Source organism: Plectropomus leopardus, chromosome 16 (genome assembly GCF_008729295.1).
Source record: "Plectropomus leopardus isolate mb chromosome 16, YSFRI_Pleo_2.0, whole genome shotgun sequence".
NCBI classification, from domain to species: domain Eukaryota; kingdom Metazoa; phylum Chordata; class Actinopteri; order Perciformes; family Serranidae; genus Plectropomus; species Plectropomus leopardus.
Window position 1 is genome coordinate 31,691,566 of NC_056478.1, and position 24,190 is coordinate 31,715,755.

A 24,190-nucleotide genomic window follows, 5' to 3' on the forward strand; every position below is an offset into this window, starting at 1 on the left:
GCCTTCAGACCACTATTCGTCTTCGCTATCATCCTACTGTGCATACCAGACAAGTTGCCCACCTGTTATGTCAACCAGCTCACCCTAATATGACGGGCTAGAACGGACCCTGTATTACTCTGTCGTATTTATCCTGTCTTCAACTGGTCCAAAATGCAGGAGTTTTAACAAGGTCAGAAAAGAGGGCGCACATTAACTGTCTGCCTGTTAGCTACAGGATACGTTTTAAGATTCTGATGTTTGTCTACAATGTGTTAAACAGCTTAGCCCCTCTGACATCTGACCAAAGACTTCTGTGTGTCCCAAGATCCAGGACTAAGTGCCCCAAAAGTTAGGAATTATCTCCCCAAATCATACCCCAAAATTTAGGAATTACCTCCCTCCCGTCATCTCATTCTTTCCAGCCACTGCTATTTTGAAGAGACATCTTAAAACACACTTTTACTCATTAGCCTATAATTGTCCATAATATGATTATTATATTTAATATCATTATTGGTGTTACAGTCACAGTTTGGTGACAGTATAAAAACAACAAGGATTCAGTTTTTGCGATTGTTCTCATTTTAGGTGCTGTATTAACGGTAATTATATATTTGCATTACTGTTATTATTTTATTGCTATGTGTTTGTGTGTAAAGTGCTACATACTAAAAAACAGCTGATGTGACTTGGGATAAGACAGACACATGCAACTTGGCACCATACCTGAGAATGATGTCCTAATGCGTCACTTTAAATTCGATCCAATGGGCCTGATGGTAGGGCTATGATTTACAGCCAAAAAAAAGGCCATGCCCCTTACATCTTGAGTCTGACTGATTTGAAATTTGACACACATTTACATGTCAATATCCTAAACAAAAAATCTTCTCGGTCAATGAAGGCCAATATGATGGATTATCTGCTGAATTTTGACTCACCACACCTAATTTGTTTTGCAGCCTTTGTGTGACCGAGATACGCATTCCTTCAGTAAATGGCCAAAATGGATCTAAAAACATGGGCACCAAATAACAAAGTCTTTGCAAAGCACAGGGCTTGCAGTAAATTGGTCATAACTCAAGTTGTCTTGTGGTCCTGAAGACACTCAGTCCTGAACCTACCAACCAAGTTTTATTCGCATCCGATAAAGGGGAAGCAAAAGGCATGACTTTGCATGTGCAATTACTGAAACACAGAATACATTGTAATATTGAAACGACTGTGTGATTTTACACCTTCTTGTGACATAATTAACCATCTGAAGTGACTCTGTGATTGCCGCTTGCAGCTATTGCAACTTTGAATTTTTGGTTTTTGTGACACAAACATAGGAAGGGAAACCTTGGAAAATGATTTCCGTATTACATATTCTTACATATTAGTGTAACACAAACGCTTAACAATTTGTGTGTGTATTTAATTGACTGCTTAACACCTAATTCCTGGGTTGCTTTTTGTTGCTTGTCCTGCCCTGCAGATATTCAGAGATACAGACAGAGGCACTCACTCAAGAAGAATGCAGTCTGCACACAAATATGCAGTTATTCAGGTGGAAATCTCAGGTCTGTCTTGGTACAGTTGACTAAGGAACCAACATGTTATTGGGGCCTTTAATTCATCTTACTTTGTTACAGTTACAGCAGCAGCTAGCAGTTACAGTTACATGGCATTGTTTCTTTATAAGTAGCTTGTGTCTTTTGAAAGAAAAATTTAAAATTACATTATCTTGAGTTGTCCATCTTCTTTATTCTTTTTTTCAACCAGCAGGTTGATGGCTTCCCCCTTTAAATCCTTTTCTTTCTTCCTCTCTTTCTGTCCCTGTGTCTCTTTCTTGAAACCAGGTATTTTAATGAATAGTTTCTGTCAGCTCACATCTCAGGGTGGGACTTCACACTATACATACTGGGGATGCACTGATTTCGAAATTCTGGACCAATAATAATACAGATGTTGACCATAACAATTTAGCCAGCATTTTCACCTTGTTTTTTTTTTTTGTTATTTATTTCTCTTTTGTGCCAGGGAGAAAAAAAAATTACACAATAGAACAGAACTGCACTCTTTTAAAGTAATTAAGCCTTTCAATACACCTTTACATGGGCATAAATTAAACCATATCAATTTATGAAACAACCATCAAAGTAACCTTTCACATGAAAAACGGCTTAAAAAAAAGCTTCAAAGACCTTTTTATCACAAATACTATCTCATAATTCCCTCTCTATTTTATTTTGCAATTTAAAAAAAAACATCAACAAATTTATCCTTCAAATGAAGGTATTTATTGATCGATGTATTTATGTTTTAATACTCATGTTCACTAAATAGAGCTTGAACGCATCATAATGTATCCTAATACAAACTCTGTTGCAGCCAAAGTCAACTAGCTGTCCTTCCACTGATTTTAACACAGATTGGTTGTTCACAGTGTAGCAGGGAAACAACGAGCAACATCTTCTGTCACATCGATGGTGACTTTACTGCATCCTTCATCCAGGAAGATCTCTGTTTGCTCGTTTCTATTGTCCGTGGGACGCCAGGATACCAACTGCATGTCAAAGTATCCTCAGGCAAGATACTGAACCCCAAACTGCTCCAGATGGCTGTTCCATCAGTGTGTGAGTACTTGTGAATGGTTACTGAGTAGCAGGTGGCACCTTATACAGTAGCCTCGGCTACCAGTGTGTTAAAGTGTGTGAACGTGACGTAGTGTAAAAGTGCTTTGACTGGTCGGGAGACTTGAAAAGTGCTGTACATATGCAGCCTATTTACCATTTACGCCATTTCTTCACACAGCAGTAATATCACAGATAAATCAGCTCCCAGTCTGTCTGACAGCAACAGATTCCCCTCACTCTACAGTGCGCGGGATTTAAAATCAAATGAATCAATAAATACAGTGCTGATTTCTTTGCATGGAGTTGACCGTAAGAAGATTTTGGCTCAGTGAATGTCTGCATTCAGTCTGCCTGGTGATGGCAGTTTGACCGGCGGCTGACCTCGCACAAAGACGGTGAACGCAGGTGTGAATCCATGTGGATTGGGAACTCCCATCGCCATTGTGACGTTAAAAAAACTACCAATCACCTGGCGTTACAAAACATGACGTTAGACCCAACATTAAAAATTTCTGGTGCGTGACATGAAAGAGTTGAACGACACTGTTTACTGTCAAAGACGTCATTTCTTTTGAGCTGATTTTCCATAGTCACTTTTGGCGGCACGATGTCAAGCTATGCCATGCAGATTTGAATTTCAAACATCAGTTTATATACCGCGTCTCCGGTGTGGTTTGGTGTGGCACGCCAAACTACACCTGAGACGGACCTTCTTCAGATTAGGTCCAAAAGCACAAATGCCTGCCCTTAAAGCTGCAGTTGGTAACCTTCCGGAGAGAGAGACTTTGCTTGAAAATTTGAAAGAGAACAGCCTCCAGATCCCTCTTCCTCCCTCTATGCTGCTCCTCAGCCTTGCCTCCACACCAACTCCACAGCCCCTCCCCTGCAGAGGAGGCTGTCGTGCACGCGCATGCTTGTAACTATGGCAACCGATGCAGCCAAGGAGACGACATGGCCAGTAGTATCTATCTGCTAGGCTTGCAGGCAGCAGTTTCAGGACTGCAGATCTTGGGTTCTCGTTTTTCACAACAGCGCCTCCCAGTGAATTGGATGAATGCAAAAATACAGGATACTCTTAAGGTTTATTCCACCAAAATATTATTTAACAAGTACCACCAAAATAGTACTTTATAAGGATATACTCTGAACTGAGCAGAGCATAAGTACTGAATATGAATTACATTTAATTTCTTTAAAATGAGACATAAATGTTGGGGAATTGAAAAGCAAAATGAACAACATCTAGCCGCATGGCCTTGTGTAACGTCAATGTTAAACTAACTATGACCGGAAGACCTCTCTCATCTTTTTAAGTGGGACAACTTGCACAATCGGTGGCTGCCAAATACTTTTTTGCCCCACTGTATGTCTTCATTGAATTACTTTAAACTATTGTTCTATTGTTGTACTATTGTCTTCGGGCTGCTTCTGTGATTCTGTCTTTGCCATGTATGCTGCCATCAGGAGAGGAATAAGCAGGTTTTTTCATTGCTGGTGGTTATTTTTTCGGCCATTGTATCCGTAATTTTCCACCCGAAGCCTGGAGCTGACAGTAGTGGGCTTGGCTAAGCTTGCGCTAAGGACGGGTGCTGTGCAGCTCGTTCACGGCATGGATGTATTATGAGGAAATCTGGATACAGCCGTGGGGGCGGGGCCTCATTCGTTTCTATGAGAGCTGCTCAGTGGCGCATGAAGCAGAGAAAACTCTTTTTCCGGGTTTAGAAAAGTGTAAAATATCCGCATCTACTGGCCCATAGAGCATGCATGGAAGTGATTAACGACAGCCGAACACAGCCGAGTGTACCCGAGCATTGACTTCGACTCACTGGCTCGCTCACTCAGATGACCCGAGTGCTCAAAGCGAACAGCGCCGGTGCACGAGCATTCCTCTCGTAGTAGCTTAGCTTATTAGCAAAAGCAGCTAATCGGCGGTATAATGACAGCGCTGTCGGTTTTAATATTTACGTGATTATCAGATAATGGTATATTTATCTCTCTCTCTCTCTCTCTCTCTCTCTACACACACACACACACACAAATATACATACAACTCATCCTCGGAATCATGTCGTAATCACATTTAATTAACTTAATTAATTAATTAATTAACAGAATCGGAACGTGTCGTGCCCATAAAAAGGTAATAAAAGCTGGTGCTTGTAATATTGCCCCGTGTTTTATTACACAGCTCAACTTTAAAAATACTACGTTCAGTACCTTTTAGTAACTGTCTCTAGTGCTCCACGCTGCTCACTGATAACCGGTAGTTTGAATACAGACCGTAGACTGTATATACGGTCTCTGACAGACGTGGTAAGACGTCCATATTACAGCTTTACAGCCAGCAGCGTATGGATGTGATGTAAAATGGTAAAAATTATGAATTGTGATTAAAAAATGATGAAAGACAGCAAAAATATCCATTATTACAGCTGGCATGAAGCCTGTGCTGTGTCAGAGAATCTTGCGTGTTCTCGTGGTAGAGTCCCACGGGTCCAATGTGCGTTCATTTTATGTCTGGAGAAAGACCGAATTCCAAATCTTGATTCGGAAAATAGCGCATTTTACGTCTTTAGGACTTAATTTTTTTAATAGTTGTTATAAAAAAATACGTTCTGAAAAGTCAACATGTCTCAAAAATAATTATCCAGTGATTTAAGGAGGTCTCTTTCCGAATGTTAACAAACGGGGAAAAGTCTTTCTGGGCCAGTGTGCATCACGTGACGCTGTAGTTCCACTTTCGGCCACTATGTAAATTTTGCTTCAGAGGGTGGCGCACTTCCTGGGGGCTTGGTTCACGGCAGTGATTGACACTGCGTAGAGCCTCCTCCTGGCTCTGATTGGTTGATCTCTGCCGGGTGCAGTGGATTTCTACAAATCCTACAGCACCAGGAGAATCCAGAGGGACCTGATTTTTTCACAGATCATATGTCTCATGTACTCCTCTCAAAATATTATGTCAGTTTAAAAAAATATGAATAACAGTTACTTTGACAAAAGTTACCAACTTCATCTTTAAGCAAGTAGCATGATGTCTCACCAACCTCAACCAGCCTCCAACAACACCCCCTCTCCTGAAACAAGCTGTGTGAGGCTGCTCTCATCTCTGTGCTGAAAAGAGAGAGACAGAGAGAGAGGTGTTTTTAAAGTTTCTGTGTTCAGTTCTTAGTACTTTTGTAGTTTCTAACTGAATCTCTGTGGTTTGGAGTTTAGTTTGTCTCCTGCGTCCTGTTTGTACTCTTTATTATGTACGCTTTATTTTACTGTTTCATGTCTGCCTTCAGAAGTCAGTTGCAACTGCTCAACCCAACATTTCCTTATTTTGCAACTTCACAATAAAAGCTTGTACATAACAGAATAGCAGGGGACTTTTATTGTGAAGTATCTACAGGAAATAAAAAGGGTTTATCACCAAATTAGTGGCCTATTTGTGAGTTCTCTTGTCAAAAACGAGACTCCTGACATGGCAGGGAGAAGAGTGAACGCAGAAACAGAGGACTTTAGCCCGCTGCTTTAAAACTTCATCACTGGAGAAAAGCCCTCATCAGTTAAAGCCACACCTTGAAGCAGGTAGCCCTGTTGGAATGGACTTGCAAGTCCCTGCAAGTCCCCTGACAGGCCACATGAACTAAACTAAGCCACACACACACACACACACACACACACACACACACACACACACACACACAAACACAAGTGATGACAGCTTCTGTTGCCTTTTCGCACCATTTCAAAGCTCCACTCCCCCCCCTTTTTCCATCTGCTCCACGCCTGTCTCCCGTGCTCAACTTCAAGTCTTACTCGAGTCAGTTAGTTGAGGGGGAATATAGACAGGCCGTGCACCAGTGGAGCTCGAGCATTACCAACAGCCTCCTCCACTTCATCTTTAGGGGTTCTCTGTTCAGTGATGCTTACACCGTGCACTTCCTTTAAATACAAATTTGCTCTTAAATGGTTGGTCTAGTTGAATAAAGGTCACTCCACCTCCCCACATCACTTTTTCCAACCCCCTCCCTTCCTCTGTTTATACTTCCATGCCGCTTCTGCTTGTCAAGCAGATTCTCACTGGGTAACTTTTCAAAGAGGTTTTTAGTCTAATTGATTGCTAATGAGTAGACAGTTGCAGGTGTGTGTGTGTACATGTACAACACACACACACGTACACATACAATGCTGCATTGAGAGGAATATATTTGTGTAAAAGCTGGCAGTAGATGGAGGCGAGGGGAGATGGTGTCATGCAGGACTGCGGTGGTCGGTGCTTGGTGTGCAGGCTCAACCAAAAAAAGACATGAGCATGGGAGAGAATCGGTTGTAGTGTGTGTAAAATAAGGATGTGGGTTTATGTGTGTGGACACAAGGTGGGTTAAACAGAAAACTCTCCCTGTACATGCTGCAGCAATCTGTAATCTACCACTGTTATACAGTTTTTACCCCGGCCATACTTTCCTGCTGTTCTCCTCCCAACCACCAATCTGCCTGTCCTGCTGCTGTACAATGCAAATCAACAGTCAAACATTTTTCAGCTGACAGCTTTGGCTTGTACTTAGAAACATTTGAAATAATAAAAAGTTGAAAGCCAGTATATGGTATATTTTTCTGCATATTTTCCCACGCTTCCCTTTGTTGTTCTTGTGAAATGAGATCAAGTTCCATGAGTCATTTTGGAGAGATGAGAGTGGAAGTGGTTATACTGTATTCAACACACACACACACACACACACACACACACATAGACAGTGATACAGTGGTCACCGTCATTTCTACGACCCTTAACTTCCTTTCTCCTCTTTCTACCTTTAGTTACTTTTTTAGTGCACATGCAAACATTTTCTGGGAGAAACCTCTGTTGTAGTCGGCACATCAAATATCTTTGATTACATCGTGATCCGTGCAATATTTAGGAAATGATAAAGAACCTCAGTGTTTGAAGACATATTGCCATCAAGCCTTCAAATACATCAAACAACAACTTAAAGAACACAACCAATAGTTTGGCAGTAAAAGAGCAGTTTAACTTTTTTTTTGAAAATATGCTTATTTAAAGTGAAATGAAAAATTTGTCCAACCTCATATCTGGCCATAAAAGCAAAATTTATTCATTTTTTTGCCACCGTGAGGCAACTGAACAAGCTATAACCTGACACATTAGCACCATATAAAGTTGCCATGTAAGCTTTCACTTGAAGTCTTGTTTCTGCCCACCTGACACATTGAAGTTCAGTGTTTACTCACCTGTGTTTTGGTCTCCACAAAGTCCTTCGTGAAATACTGGCTGTTTAGCTGCTTAATTCTCAACACCACTGTTGACCAGGCACCTGCTAACTGTGTCTGTCTGCTGTTTGCTGCTGGGCATAGCATAATGTAATTTCGGGGCATTTTCACAAAAAGCAGCTCACCACAGCCGGAGACGAGTTGATGAAGTGATGAGACCATTCAAAAAGACTGTTGCTGAGTGGAAATACACAATGTGCAAATAATTCTCAGCATCTTTCATTTATCATGTGGATCCATTGTTAAATACAGAAAAATGAAGTGCAGCCTCCAGCATAGATCTGGGTTCAGAGTGAGGTGAGCTAAGCAGCAGTGTAAGACAGCTAGCTCGGCTCTGACATGTTATATTGTTTTAACCCGCAAAGCTCAGCAACAGTATTTCCTTCCACAGAGCACTGCTGTGCTCCATATTTGGGTAAGGTGCTGTTTGCCAATTATAGTCTGTAACTACTCAAAGATGCTCACTGCTCACTTAGCAAAGCTGTTGTACACTAGTACAATACTTCCAGAATGTGACCCCCTCCAAAACCACAGGTTATTTCATACTTCTGTTCATGTAAAGGGTTAAAGAGGTCCCATCCAACAATTGCATGCCCTTACAGAAAAACCACATAGATTTCACATGTGATCACATGTGTAACAAGTGAAACATCATTGCTTTGCATGTGAATTCATGTGGCTTTGGAACCATTTCATGCTGTTTTTGTGTGAAGCTGAGTGAAGGGGTAAGAACCCAGGAGCAAACACACAGACATTAGGTGAACAATAAACAAAGTTTTAATGATAATATGACGGGAATGGGGGATGGGAAGTCTGGGAGCGCATGGATCAGAGTGGCTGAGGTTTGTCCGTGGTGAGGGTGCGGGTGGCTGGTGGGGGATGAGAGCGAGGTTTCACCGTGAAGAGGGCAAGCGTGAGGCTGGTGGTGGCTGAGTGCACAGAGAGTCTGTGAGGAAGGAAGCTGGAGGTGCTGGGGGTGACTGAGTCCGATGGTGAGGAGCTGGGCAGCGAGGCACTGGAGCACGGCGAGGAGAAACACTGAAGGAAGCACAGAGACAAAAAATCCAAAAAATCACCAGGAGCGAGAGCAGCAAAAAGATATAGAGAGAGCCGGCCGATCTACCACTGGTATGGTGGAAAACAATCTGGCATCCGAAAAGAGTGCAGCAGTAGACTTTATACTTCAGGGAGAGGTGATTGGTAATCAGGCGCAGGTGAGGAAGTGTGTGGAGAGCTCCAGTGCATGGAGGCCACGCCCAGCCACTGCAACACAGGGAGAGAAACAGAACAAGCCATCCAGCACACAAAACACCACCCCACCATGTACCAGGCATCACAGAAGCCACGTAAATTCCCATGTAAGACCTATGTCCACATGTTGAGCTGTCATGTGTTCACATATAGGAGAGATGTGATCACATGTGACAACATATGGACAAAGTTTTCACATGGGAATTCACATGGCTTCACACAAAAGCACCATTAAAATGTTCCAAAACCACATGAACTTATATGCAAAGCACATGTTTTACACATATTTCACATGCGATCATATTGGTTTGTGAAAATCCATGTGGGTGTGGGGCCACCTATTGCCTACATGGGTGAGTTTACCTGTGGGGCCCCAGATGAGATGCCCATTTTGGGCCTATACCCACTCGGTACCCAGGTAACCCTGGCATAACCTATGTGGGACCCACCCATGTGGGCAACTGGCATGAGGCCATAGCGAAACCCTTTGGACATTCCCATATATGGCCCATTTTTTTTACTTGTCCCATGGGACCCACATAGAAATGCTGGACCCATGGGACAGAATCAGCCTGCCAAAGGGTGCAATCCAAAACACTGGATGACTTTGCATGCTTCATATTGATGCAGTGATGCACTAAACTTAGTACTTACTTATTTTTATACTGTTTAATATTCTTCTGTTTGTGTACTTGCATTTTTACAGTGGAAGTCTGGGAGAAAACTATTATGTCAATTGTGTCTATGTCCTGTACATGTGGCGTTAACAGTAAAGGAGACAGTAACAGTAGAGGCTAAGAAGTGACAGGAGCAGGTTAAAAAGTGTGTAGATACTTAATGTAAAGAAGAGGCTTTTCACCCTGACCACAATACAACTGTATGGAAAAACAGTAGATACTATTATGGTGTGGAGATAACTGAACCTGCTTCCTCAGGGGCTTCCACTTTAGTGTGGTGTGGTGATGTCCTCATTATAACACAGGAGTGGACATGTATTTCCAACACATGTAATGATAGTGAGTAGTGGACTGCCTGAATGTGGAAAAACTGAGACATATTGAAATACATTTAATTTTCTTAAAACATCTCAGGCTGTTCAGCTGTTTGAAAATGGACGTTTCCAGATTGGTCTTGTACTACCAAACGCAGCATGACAAAGAGAACCCGAGCCAGTTTCAGTGCTATCAGGCTGAGCTCAGTTACATCAAGTTACAATGACTCAACAGAGGAAATAGACAAATTTTCCAAAATATTGCACTGTTCTTTTACAACAGTTGAGTTACTGAAATATCCAAGTGTCAGATCACCTGTTAATAAATTCAGACAGAATACGGCATGGGCTTTTCCAGTCTGTCAGCTCTGCTTAATGTTATGCTAAATTTATGCTCTTATCTCTATTTTGGTAGTCTTGGTGGTGATATCTGTGGTTGGATTTGGATGGTTGGCATGTAGCTGCGATGCGCTATCTATCTAACTGAGCAGTAACGTTGGGTCGATTTCCAGTTTTGCCTTGTCTGGTCCAGAGTACAAGCTTAAACCAGTTTAATTCATGCAGCTGAACCATCATTTGTCATTGTGACACAGTCTGACAATTTAAAAAGCAGCCTAAGTCACAGCACTAAATCCAACTCAGATTGCATTAGTAATAAACAATATGACAGACTGATTAACAAAACATCATGTCTGTAAACTTACCAGTAAAGCAACTTTTGTCCAATTTGTTGTGTGTAATTTACTTGCGGGCCCTGGTGCCCGGTGTCAGCAACACCAGAGAGAACAAATTTCTGCAGAGAGAGAGCAGCACACGCAACAACAAGCTTACAACAGCACACTGATTAAAGAACAACAACACGACGGCAACATCCGGTGTCCACCAGCCAACCTGCTCCCACAGACAGGCTTCTCTGACTCTGTAATGACAGCAGCCAAGCTACAAGAGCAGCGGTGACATCACTTGCTCCTTTTTGAAAAGTTCAGAGATTTTCAACTCAAAGCATCTGCAGCTGCACAAAATAGGTGGAGCGCTCTGAAAAATGATGCCTTTGGCATCACTTTTTCTCCAAGCAGCCACATGCAGCTGCAGACAGCCACTCCTCATAGGAAACAACTAGAAGACTCTGGCGCTGAGAAGAAAAAACACTCGATGAACACAGGCCCTAAAGGTGCATTTAACATGGATATCGCACACTGAGGGGAATAACAAAGTGTTGGTACAGTATTTGTCAGCCTGGGACTGAGAAGAGGCTGGTAATTCAGCAGAGGTACACAGCAACGTCAGCATACTCAAATTAATACCGTCACAAGATCCATTTGGGTCCACCCAAAGAATGTTCATGTAATTATTCTTGGAGAGCTGGTACCTCAATACTAATTTAGTGTAAGTTACTCTTAAATTGTACACTTGTTAGCTCTAACCACTATTAGTTTTGCTCAGCACTATGCAGTGTTAGACACCTGGATCGCGGTGATGGCTGTGCTGATGCTGTGATCCTGAATTTTGGCCCTGCTCACGTTGTGGCTGCACTGATGCTGTACTCTGGTTGTGCTGTTACTGTGGTTCTGTCTGAAGCTGTGGCTGTGTGATGGGCCTCGGTTTTGCTGATTCCATGATCCTGCATGATGCTTCCACTACTCAACAATAATCAATCAACATAATCAACACCTACGATATTTGCATGTAACATCACATGCTATCATAAATTGCATTTATTAATTTTATGTCTATCAGTATTGTTTATATGTTATTGTTACCATTATTGCTGTGCATCTCTCTCTCTCTCTCTCTCTCTCTCTCTCTCTCTCTCTTTCCTTTTTTACATTACCATAATTTAATTGTTATTTAAAACATCTATTGTACATTTGTCCATCCTGGAAGAGGTGATTTGTGATAATGGGCTTTATAAACAAAATTGACTTGACTCTCACAGGATCATCTGTTAACTATACCAGTGTGTCCCTGACATGAACACTGTCAGATGTAAATAGAGCTCTTAAGTACTACTTGACAAAATATAGTTTGCTACAATAAAAAGGTCATGTTTGGTTAAAACGTACACCACAAAGCACTTTTTTAAAACAGAGCATGGCACAAAGTATCCTCCCTATCTCATTAGTATCTTGCTTATCACAGGCTCTAAAGCTTGTCAGTGGAAATCACAGCATATAATTTTGCTTATCTTGACATTACTCTTGGAATTTTTTTTTATCAATATAAAGTGTGTCAGCAGTACAACCTAATCTCATTAGTACATTTTCACACAAAATCTTAACTGTAGGCTTTTTGTAAACACTCAGCATTAGATGCATGCTAAAAATGCAGTAAAAGGTTTAAAACCACAGAAGATGAGACAGAGAGGAGATATATGAAAAAGTAAATGACAATAAGTGGATTACGGTGGGACATCAGAAACGCTAATAAATACAACGTTCATGAGCAGCATAGTGTGATTTTTCCTCCAGTTATTTCAGCACATTTTCATACATTTAATCAGCTGAGCTGAGAGGTGAGCTTTGATGTTGTGTATGAGAATAAATATTTTAATATACTTTATTGTTCCCATGGAGCCTGTTGTTGGTGTCTGCAGGCAGTTTATGAGGAGCACAGATAAAGTGAAAGTGACTGTCCGTAAGCACTAAAAGCGTGACGCTCCGATCAATATATGATTTATAAGCAGCCAGAGGTACACATAGGGAACACAGTCAAGTCCAGATTGTGCCTCTATAGGAGTTTGTTAATATTTCATGATGATGTTAAAAGCTCTGGTGAAATGTCGGCTGTTAGCATCAGCATTGTGGCCGGTGCTGATTTCAGCATTTTACAGCTTATTACACAAGCTGAGAGCACACACAGAGTGAGATGTAATAACATATGAACACAATGACAATTAAAACTGCGAGCAGTTATGAACAGGCCCTCGCTCCTTTGTGCATGTTGAGGGTATGGTGGGACACTGATTGGCGTGGCTGTGTATTGCGGTGGAAGTTGGACAGTGCACATAGGAGTGAAATGGTATTTCAATTCAAATCAATGTTATTTTAGAAAAAAGAAACCTCAGGAAGAGCGACTGAGGAGGGATCCCTTTCCTAGAACTAAAAGATGTGCAATAGATAAAAAACAGTAAAATAAATGACAGAATGATACATAGGAAAAAGAGGGCAACTTTTGCTCACTTCTGGTATCCACTATGTGGTGCTTGAGCACACACATGAATTATGACTCATGTTTCTGTATATGAGCTGTAGACTGCACAATGTGACTTTCATGTAAATGAAATTATTTTCACAGGGTGATGTCCTTTTGCCAGTAGGTGGCGCAATGACTATGACACTTAAATGGCATGTTGACTCTTCGAATAAGTGACATCAAGGTCTTAAGGCTTTTCTGACAACATTTGAGGTCAACCTACTATAGTCCAAATTTGTGTTTGTATACAAAGATGACATGTTTTGGGGGTGGGGCCTAACTGGTGGCAGAAACCTCTGACAGCTCTGGATTAGAGGTATGAGCGCCAAATTAAAAAAATGGACAATATGGACACCTTCATTTGAACATCTCCAGGACAGAAACAAACCATTTCCTTTTCTTACGCAAAACGTAGAAATCTGAAGCCTTCAGATTCATGAGTTAAGTCAGGCGTGACACACGACTTGGCCTCCATAGCTCTGACATGAGATGTAAGATGTACTTATGTGTAAAGGGCTGTATTTCTCTCTGTAGCTTCATCTTGAAAATATTTTAGAACATATAAACAGCTCATTAGAAATATGTTTTTCATCTAATTTCAGTACAAGGAACCCTCACCTTCTTTTCTGTTTCATCTTTTATCAAATGTCAGTATACTCGACTGACTGGACTGAGTTATCAGTCTGGAAATGTTGAATGTTGAGTCCCACAGAGCCTCATACCTTTCTCTTGTCTGTCTCCTTCCAGAGGGAGAGACTACGTAACATCGAGAGGATCTGCAACTTGCTGAGGAAGGTAAGCCGAGAGGGACAGAACACACTGAGGCTCTGAATGAGATCTCTTACTGGCTTGTTATCATTCACGCTGAGAGAATATGTTCTGCACTGGGAAAGAACATAAAATGAAGTGGAAAAAACCAAAACAAAACTAGTGCACCTTTGAAATGAAATGCAAAACCGTTTGCAGGAAAACCCTGTGCTTTCACCAGATATCTGATACTTTCGAATGTATTAAACATGTTTTGCAAGCCAAATAACATATATATTTATATCTGCTGAATGTTGTAAGTTGCAACCCTGGCAGCATTTTACTCATCACTTTTTAGAAGCGACAATTAAGTATTTGATTTTTTAATTCTGTGAGTTTTGGGAAGTGCATATCAGAACTCTACAGGTGTAGTTTCACTCACTCTGTTTGCATTTTTGCTCAGTGATGCTTCTTTTGTCGTCTTGCCTCATGATGCACTCACATCAGAGGGGAGACAAAGACTAAGAGGTTCTGTGCTCTGCTCTGCAAAACCATGCTGTTTGTTTCCATATTTGTGTGTGTGTGTGTGTGTGTGTGTGTGTGTGTGTGTGTGTGTGTGTGTGCAGACAGATTGCCTGCAGGACCCAGTATGGATGAAAAAAAGCCCCCTCCCAGCTTCAATGTGACATCTGTTTCTCCCTCCACCTCTCTGAAACTCACACTGTGCCTGCACGTCTCATGCATGTGTGTATGCAAGTGTGTGTGTGTGTGTGTGTGTGTGTGTGTTTTGTTGGAGGTTCATTGGTTGAACAGCTGATCTTGGTTATAAGTGTTGTCAGCTCAAGCCCTCGGGCCTTTCACTGGCCCCTGGGGAGGACATTCTCCCTACAGTGCTTGTGCAGATACACATACACACATGCATCAACACACAAACACAGACATGGCAGCGTATAGTACATGCACACACATCCAGATGCACTGTCGCTGCAGCTGTGACCTACTGTGTAGGGATCATTGGAGGTAAATGCACATGTGCTAGGCTACTACAGTATCACCAAGCAGCAGCTCAAAGAACAGTCCCACCCAGTGTATGTTTACTAAAAGACATACCAATCAATCAATGTTCTCATGAACAAACATCAGAGATCAGATATTTCCTAAACATTTGATTAAATTGTATAATGAGACTGAGTAATGTGGCAAAAATCAAATACCACAATATTTTTGACCAAATGCCTTGACATTGATATAGCAATAATATTGTAGAGTCAACAATCGATGCTCTCAGATATTTTTGATATGTATCATTGGTAATGTGGACATAATGACTGCATGGGTAGAGAAAATATTAGAATAGCCTGGTAAGTTCAGAAAATGACATCACTTTAGTGTAGTGCAGCCTTTAAAACCTGGAAATAACAATTCATAACATATTACTAAATTACTATTACTATTACCAAAATCAGAGACAATATCTAGTGTCATATACCAATATAATATCCATATACTACCCAGCCCTATCATCACAGTGCAGTCACCAGAAAATCATTTTTTTTCTGTTTTGATTGTAAACTAAAAGCAAGTATTTTTTTAACTCAAACACAATCTTTTCCTCACAAAAACCAAACAGTGTTGCTGAAATGTAAAGTTTCAACATATCTCCTACATCATAGAAAAGTAGCATTTTCATAAACTGATGATGATCAATGATCTGGCTCTCAGATGATCATATGGATTTCTAGCAGGTCAGATATTTTGTTTTTGTGGTTTAAAAGAAAATAACTCAACATTAAAAAGTTATGTTTGATTAAACTATGAAAATGCCTGTGGAAATTCATTGTGTTGTATTCGATTATGAGTCTAGGTTAAATCTACGATAAAAACAGGTGGTAAAATAGACCTTGGAGTAGCCTACTGGGTATTAGGTATCAGTGCAGTTTGTGAAATCCTGAAAGTCAATTTCATTATGGTTGTGAGGTAACCAGATTTGATTGTTGGAAATGATGACTTATGGCAATAAATTCAGATCAAGGTATTTCAAGACATAAACACCCTTCCAGCCAATAGGTTGGAAGCTGAAAACTACATGTCGGCTTTCTAGTGCCTGTCCATTATTACACACATATACTGTATGTAAACCAGTAACTACAGTTCAATACAAGAAACCTAAAAGAATCACAAACAAGTGTTTATGTGCTTATTTGGTGGTCATAAAATTGTAATATTTAATCAAATCATAACACCTTAACAGATCTCAACCAAAACGTCAGACATTCATGTAAGGAACCCACACGTTTTCTCGATTTTGGTTTAAAACCAAACATTGGATCATGGAAAAACAGCTCTTAACTTTTGTTTTATCGTTTAATGGTTTAAAACGAGTAAACGAGCCATTGTCTCATTTTTCATGCAGTTCAATCCCGTCTGAAAACAAATTATACTTTCATACACTGACCTGGTTTGATTAAGAGAACCTCATAATTCAGTAAGTTTAATAATAACATACTGTAAATCAAACAATTGTTCTTGGGAAGTTGGGAAATCAAGGCACTGAACCCGTGGATGCAAAAACTTTAACAAACCCAGTTCATTGATTCACAGCACTGCACCCAAAGATCTTCCTCAGTGGAGGAAGAGCAACATAAGCAAACACATTTCTGTCATATCGTGTCCTGTCCTGTCCTGTCCTGTCCTGTCCTGTCCTATGCTGTCCTGTCATGTCATGTTCATATCATATGTGCATATTGTCTAAGCTTACATGAATGTATGAGGTGATTGACCAACAGCATTATCTAGTGACTGGATGAAAGCAAAGAGAAGTAGAACAAGAGGACATCCATACAAAGTGCCTCAGGTGAACATTTCCTGTTTTATACATCTGCTAGAGTTCATGCAATTCTGAGCTATATTTCGACTCTGTTGCACACTGTGCCTGTCAGTGTGAGGCCTGAGGTTCTGATGCAGGAAGATCTGCTTCACTGTGAAGGATTTTTCCTTCTTTCTCAGGAGCTCTCCTTTCCTCTGCTCAAACTATTCAGCTCCCTCCAACTGGCGCAGTCACAGCACCGTGCTCCCCATAGATTCGCTTAAAAGCTTTGGCTGCATTTCTTTATGTCGGCAAACCTATTTGATAGTTTGCACTAAAGACACAAACACGCATGCAGACATATGGGCACGTGCCATTTTGGTCTCAATAGAGTGTTTTGTTCTGATGGGTCCAATGGTTTTGGACGCCTGCAAACCCATGCAGATGATAATCGCTCGAGGGGATATACTCTGTTCTTTACTCTCAACTCTGTGTGTGTGTGTGTGTGTGTGTGTGTGTGTGTGTTATTCATTAGATATGCAGTCTTGTGGCTTGAAGCAATGAGCCAGCGCGTTGTCACAGCAACTGAGCAAACCTGAGTGTACTCATTAGCGCTATTCCTGGGTTTATTTTTGGACCTGTCTTCCCCCTTTTTCTCTCTCTCCTCCTCAATTTAAGCATCTCTCTACCTCCCTCTTTTTTCCTCTCTCCTCCTCTTCTCTCCAGTCGTCTCTCTCCAGTTTGTGGAAGCTACTTTGAAAGCATAGCTTTGCAAACTACCAATTACTTCACAGTGGAAGAAGTTGAACTACAGTAAAACCAACCCTCGGGAGAAACCCACTTCAGTCGAAAACTAGTTCATATTAGTTTAAAAAAAAACAAAGATCAAAGTGACAATGTGCATTTGATACAAATTGACTTAAAATTGTCATATAAAAAGACACATACGAGCAAGAAATGCCACACATTGAGTTTAAAACAAAAAGTGGCCACTTATTCACAAGTTATAAATAAAAAACAACAACACCGCCAAACAGTACCTCAAAATTTATCGAGAAGTGCAAACAATGTCAGCTTTGGTTTTGCATACAATGTCCGTCATTCAGAAACCTGCCCTAGTGTTCAGGTGGGAACATTACACCAAGCGGGACCGTTGGCTCGTTCACACAAACAGCATGCAACCGCTTCTCTGAACATTTGTTGATATATAGCAATGATCAATACTTATGGCTAATCATGGTCAAACATAAATAAAAACTAAATGTGATGGTTTGCAAATCATTTTGACCTATATTGCAAATGAATACAAAACAAAGACAAGATATTTAATGTTCAAACTGATTAACTTTATTGTCTTTTGTAAATACTCTTAATTTGATGCCTGCAGTGCCTGCAGTATTGTTGACATTTTGAGAGTTTCACATTTTTTGCTCATGATATGTCTCAATAGTCATTTTTATGCTTCATAATGTGCCACACATGCTCAGTGGGAGTCAGGTCGGGACTGCAGGCAGGTCAGTCTAGCAGCTGCACTCTTACCATGAAGCCATGCTGCTGGAACATGTGCAGAATGTGTTTTATTGTCTTTTTGGAATCAGCAGGGACGCCCCTGAAAAGATCGAAGTCTTGATGACAATTAAATTAAGTTAAAAATTTCTCGTATTTAGGCAAGGTTTATTACACTACTTTATACTCAAATACATTTCAGAGGGAAATATTGCACTTTTTTTTCTCTACCAATTAAATGTTAAGTGCTTCGTACGTTAAGGCCTCGTTCTAAAGAGAACTTGTCAGTGTAAAATTAGCTTGTTAACAGATGACATTGTTAGCTGGTAAATTTGATCAAATATTCTCATGGCACATGATACGGGGCGCATGTTACAACAGTTACATAAAAGTGAATGTGATGAATTGAATCGTTGAAAAAGAAAATTAAAAGAGGTAACCTATTTTGTTTGTACAAAAGTAAAGCAACTCCATTGCGGTAAAATCATAAGCATGCACTCTGAGCACTAGCTTAAAAGGGCTGAGACGGACACGGAGCTTGCAGACACTTACACTGCTCTGTCCTGCTAAACCACGCCCATTCAGGCGAATCAACACTTTTTTAGATAGTCCTCATCTCAGACTCGTCCTCCTTAAAACCCACCCCCTCAACAATAAAAGCCTCCTTCTAAATGAATTTATCACAGACATTAATTTAAATTTCCTGTCTTGCTGAAACCTGGCATAAACCACTGGGCTGTTTTACACTCAACCAGACCACTCCCACAGGATACTCTTACATGGAACAACCACATCCTGAGGGGCGGGGAGGTTGTGTTAATAGTATTTAAGAAGGATTTTAAAACTATCCCCAGCTGTTACTCCTGCTCACTCATTGGAACACCAGAGCCAGATCTCACTTCTTTTATTGTTCAGTTCCTCGCTCCTCGTTTGGACCGGGAGTCGTTGATGCGTCTTCTTGAAGGACTACCAAAGCTCTTATTTGTGCTGAGGCCTGACAATCGAGGAGGGATCTCTGAGGAGTGATATGCAAGGAAACAGGACAGCAGCCTTTAGGGAAGTCTTTTATCGACCGACACCTCCGTCAGTTATTGATTGTCAGTTTCACACTGGAGTGAAGATAGATCAAAGATTAAACTCAAGTGTATAACTCACGTTTTATATTTCATTCATATCCTGATTCACCATCTAAAACATAATAAAATAACAAAAAAGGCCAAAAACAATTGTCTTCATTTATTTTTTCACAATCTGTTACTTTCCACCATCAAGGCTACTTTTGTAATGAAGACAGTTAAAGTCAGAGAGAGTCTGTCTGTCAGAAAGAAACACTTTTTACTCTAATACTCTAAACTCTAAAGCATGGTTATATGCGGGTGTTTGTTAAACAGAGAAACTCTGCTTCTCTGCTACTGATTGGCCGCACTTATTATTAGGCTGTTATTTATCTGCTCATTGTGCATGTGACATCAACTCCATCAAAAGTCTCTGCAGCTGTTAAAGCCAACTGACAGCTGATCCAGCTGTGATCAGGGCTGCCTGTCCACTTGCTCTGTGTGCGCGTTGTGTTGGGTTTTTTTTGTCTTACTATTTGTAGCCGCCTGTGTATATGTGGACTGTGGTGCTGTTGTCGTCTGACATGAACCACCTGTCATACCATGCAAGTTAGTGCCAGTAAACTTGCTTATTCGAGAGTTCCTCTGCTGGCGCTGAGGGAAGAGGGATAAGCCTGTAGACGCCATCTCATATCAAGGGAGCTAAGGAAGAAGTAATGTGGGTGCCGAGCCGGAGCAAAGTTTAAGGCTAAGCTAAAGGCTAAAGCACACAAACTGCGACGGTACAAGCCATCCATTCCCTCTGTTCTAATGGGGAATGTGAGCACGCTGTCTAACACAAATGGATGAGTTGACAACATCGTTCAAAAACCAGTGGAGGTACCAGGAGAGCAGCTTGATCATTCTCACGGAGACATGGCTAACCAGCTACATATTGGATGCTAACGTGGACCTACCCGCTTTCACCACTGTGAGTGCCAACAGGGACACTAAAGCTTGCAGTAAAGGCAAACAAATGGTGCAACCCCGTGCATGTGACTGTGAAAGCAATGATATGCTGCCGTGATGTTAAGCTGCTAGCTGTTAGCGTCCGGCCTTCTACCTTCAGAGGGTGTTTACACACATCATCGCTATCTGTGTTTACATCCTCCTGAAGGCTGATGCAGAGACAGCACTGTGAAAAAAACATCCTGCATCAGCCCTGTTCCCAAGAAGGGACATCCCAGCGAGTCCAACGGCTACAGGCCTGTGGCACTCGCCTACCATGTGATGAAGACACTGGAGTCATAAGCAATGTTAAAATGCAAAAACATGAACGTCCCTTTCTTTCTGTGACTTGTGGCTATTGTGCCAGTGCAACATGGTGTCCTCATATAGACCAGGACCCGTGTGCTTTATAGAAATTAAAGGCTTATTCTAAGGTTTCAAAAACACAATGATTAATTTTTTCAGGGGGTTATACACTAAGAGAACATGCGTATCATATTAAATTTCAGTTTTGCCATTATTAGGTTTCCAGCACTGATCATATTCACAAATCTTCTAAGGCCGGCAGAATATTTTGCCCTTTAAATATATAAACAATGAACACAACAAAAGAAATAACAATTTTTATAGACAAAACATTTTATTCTAGCTTCTTCAATTCTCTTATATGAACACCTGAATTCGTGTATTTTCATCAAAAAAAACATGTCAGACAAAAACCTGAGAAAATTGCATTTTTGTCAAAGAAAGTAATTTTCAAGAGGAAAATCAATTTCATATTTACTTTTTTCCCTCTTATTTTCTTATGTTAACTTAAGTTGCATAAAAGCAATGATAAAAAAAAAAATAAAAATGAAAATTTGAATCTAGGTGAAGTATAGTGGATCATTCCTTGAAATGTCAGGGGGCACCAAAAACTTTACAAAAGCCCCTGAGCAATGGCTATGTTACAACCTTACATATATACATATAATTCTGCTTGTTGGTAGTTGGCTGGTATCATACATTCAGATTTAAATGTATTCTATCAAAACAACCAGGCTAGAAAATCACTACAACCTCACACTGCAAGCAACGGATCTACTCGTCCTGCCTGTGACCCTGTCTCACACACACACACACACACACACACACCAACTGCATGCAGGCTACATGATGCTAAGATATTTCTCTCTTGTCCCTTGATGATATGAATAATTTGCTAAATGTGTCCCTTGTTGCTTTTTAAAAATAAAGTCGTTGAGAAGGTCTGGAAGTCGGCCAGTTGGCAGATGTCTCTTCCGGTTTCTTCTCATCTTCATCTCATTGGCAGGGAAAGTGTTCAGGTATCCTTCTGCATCTGCTCTGTAGTAGGAGAAGGAGGCAAAACCTAAGGTGAAGAAAAAAAAGTCACGTTCAGACTGGTAAAAATCAGATTCCTGAATAGAAAATCTGGGTGCAACAGGTTCAGTCCAGCTGTACTCTTAAGTGACGCAGTCCTTATGTGTATCATGTGGACCTGGGAGATGTTGTCTGGCTGTCGGGCAGCATAAAATAACATCATGATTGGTGCTGCCCTGCCAAGTTCTTACCTGACTGTCCAGCAGTGTTTCATGTGCATGCAAAAGGTGTCTTTTTGCATTGCAAACCATAAGTTTGCAATGCAAAAACATATGACAACTTATGACAATGCAGACTAATGGCAGACTTATGGTCTGCATTGTCAAAACAGCTGCATTTCACAAGTTTCAATGACAACAGGCAGCTATCATTGGGCACAGACCATTCGGTGAATTCTACTGCCCATAGGCAAGGTCACGGCTATGCAGTTTTTAGTATTTGAATCACTTTGAATGAGAAAATGTTAAAAACCTAGTAAATGATAAAGCCAATAAACACAGCGTAAAAAAAAAACATGCTTTTTGGCCACTCTCATTCCCCTTCAAAGTGTTTTTCAGTTTGCTGTAAGTCTAAGCCTACTCTTCTAACATGTTGTGCAGCCTAGTTTTGACGTTTTGCCAAAGTGACTGCAAGTGAAAGCAATTCCAACTTTGTTACAGATTGTTATAAAACTGTTCAAATATAAGCTGCTTTTAACTTCCTTTAACTTTTCATGTTGGAGAACAACAGGCCTTGTTGCTGTGTGTGTGTGTGTGTGTGTGTGTGTGTGTGTGTTTGTGTGCCTGGGTGTGCACGTGCATGTGCGTGCGTGCACGGTTGTTGCATTAGCGGAGCCGAGCCCTCCAGTTTTTATGATAATGATGGAGCCCTGCCATCAGTGTGTGCTGCCCATTGTGAAGCTAAGCTCTGAAGGAAATAGACGGTCACATTCAGCCATTTGAATTGCTTGCAGATAGACAGATTTCCAGTGGCTAAATATAGGCTAGGGTAAAGATCTGGATGCAAACGATGAGACTTGAGGTGTTTTCTCCCACCTGTGGGCATTAAAATGATAATGTGGCATCTGCTAATCAACTGCCATGTAGTTTAGTTCAATAAAGTGCTGAGTCATTAATGCAAGTTCTGTATCACAGCAAAGGTCATTTAAGCATTATGTTCATTCAGTAACACACATCAGCAGCAATGCAAAGAATGGGACAGGAGAAAGAGACAAGCTCAGGTCTCAGTGCCTGACTCTCCTGTTTACCTTCAAGTTCTTCAGCTTCATCAGTGACGTCTGAGTAAATGGCTGCTTTTGCTCCACTGCTCTTGTCTCTGACTTCTCCTCCCCTCTCTCCTCTGTTCCTTGCACCTCTGTGTCTCTTTGTAGTTAGTGCTTCCAGAGTACTCCATCCATGGACTCTTCTGCATCATGTTCTTGTGTGCCCAGGAATGGCTGACTGTGGGTCTCAACATTCCCCTGCTCTTCTACAACACGTGGAGGTGACTATCCAATCCATCACAGTGTGTGTGTGTGTGTGTGTGTGTGTGTGTGTAAGTGTCTGTGTGTGCACTTGTTCTTCTATCCCGGTGAAATACACACACTGACCGATGGGAACTCATTTCACCGTAGGGACCAAAAATGAGGTCCGCACAGGCACAATGCTTTTAACAGCTTTAAAACAGTGTCTAGATATGCCCCTTGCTTTTTTCTCGAATGTCCCCAGGGAGACCATTTTCACCACTCTATGTGAAAAGTGTGTGTCAGCATGCGCCCCTGGAGTTCACACAGAGTACTGCAGTCCCCATGAGGGCTATTGCTCTTGTTCAGTGTGTCGCAGTTGGTCCAGACACGGTAAGACGCCCATATTACAGGATTTACATCCAGCAGCGAATGGATATGTTGTAAGATGGAAAAAAATGATGAATTATGATTCAAAAATATCTATTACTACAGCTGGCACGAAGCCTGTGTTGTGTCAGGGACTCCAAGAGTTACATGCGCGTGCACGCAGTGGAGTCCCGCAGGTCCGATGCCTGTTCATTTTATGTCTGGAGAAATACCTCTGTACTCGGAAAATGGTGCATTTTACGTCTTTAGGACTTAATGTTTTAAATAACAGTTATGAATGCCTTCTAAAAAGTCAACATGTCTCAAAAAAAAATCCAGTGATTTAAGGATGTCTCTTTCCCAATGTTAAATGCTATCTTCAGAGCGTGGCGCACTTCCTGGTGCAATACGCTCTGATGCAAAATTTACATAGTGGCCGAAAGAGGAATTACAGCATCACGTGATGCACACTGGCCCAGAAAGTCATTAGCCATTATTAAAAACATTAAGTCCTAAAAACGTAAAATGTGCCTTTTTCCGAATACATAGGTATTTCACCAGACATAAAATGAACGCGCATCGGACCCA

General features: G+C 41.1%; 1 protein-coding gene across 1 annotated transcript in view; it reads left to right on the forward strand.

Moving 5' to 3' along the window:
• cnih3 (cornichon family AMPA receptor auxiliary protein 3) overlaps positions 1–24,190 on the forward strand; it is a 91,525-nt gene that overhangs the window by 42,982 nt on the left and 24,353 nt on the right. Inside the window, exons 3-4 of the mRNA XM_042504002.1 lie at positions 14,059–14,106; positions 23,162–23,274. Coding sequence (XP_042359936.1) covers positions 14,059–14,106; positions 23,162–23,274 — 161 coding nt within the window. The remainder of the gene's footprint in view (positions 1–14,058; positions 14,107–23,161; positions 23,275–24,190) is intronic.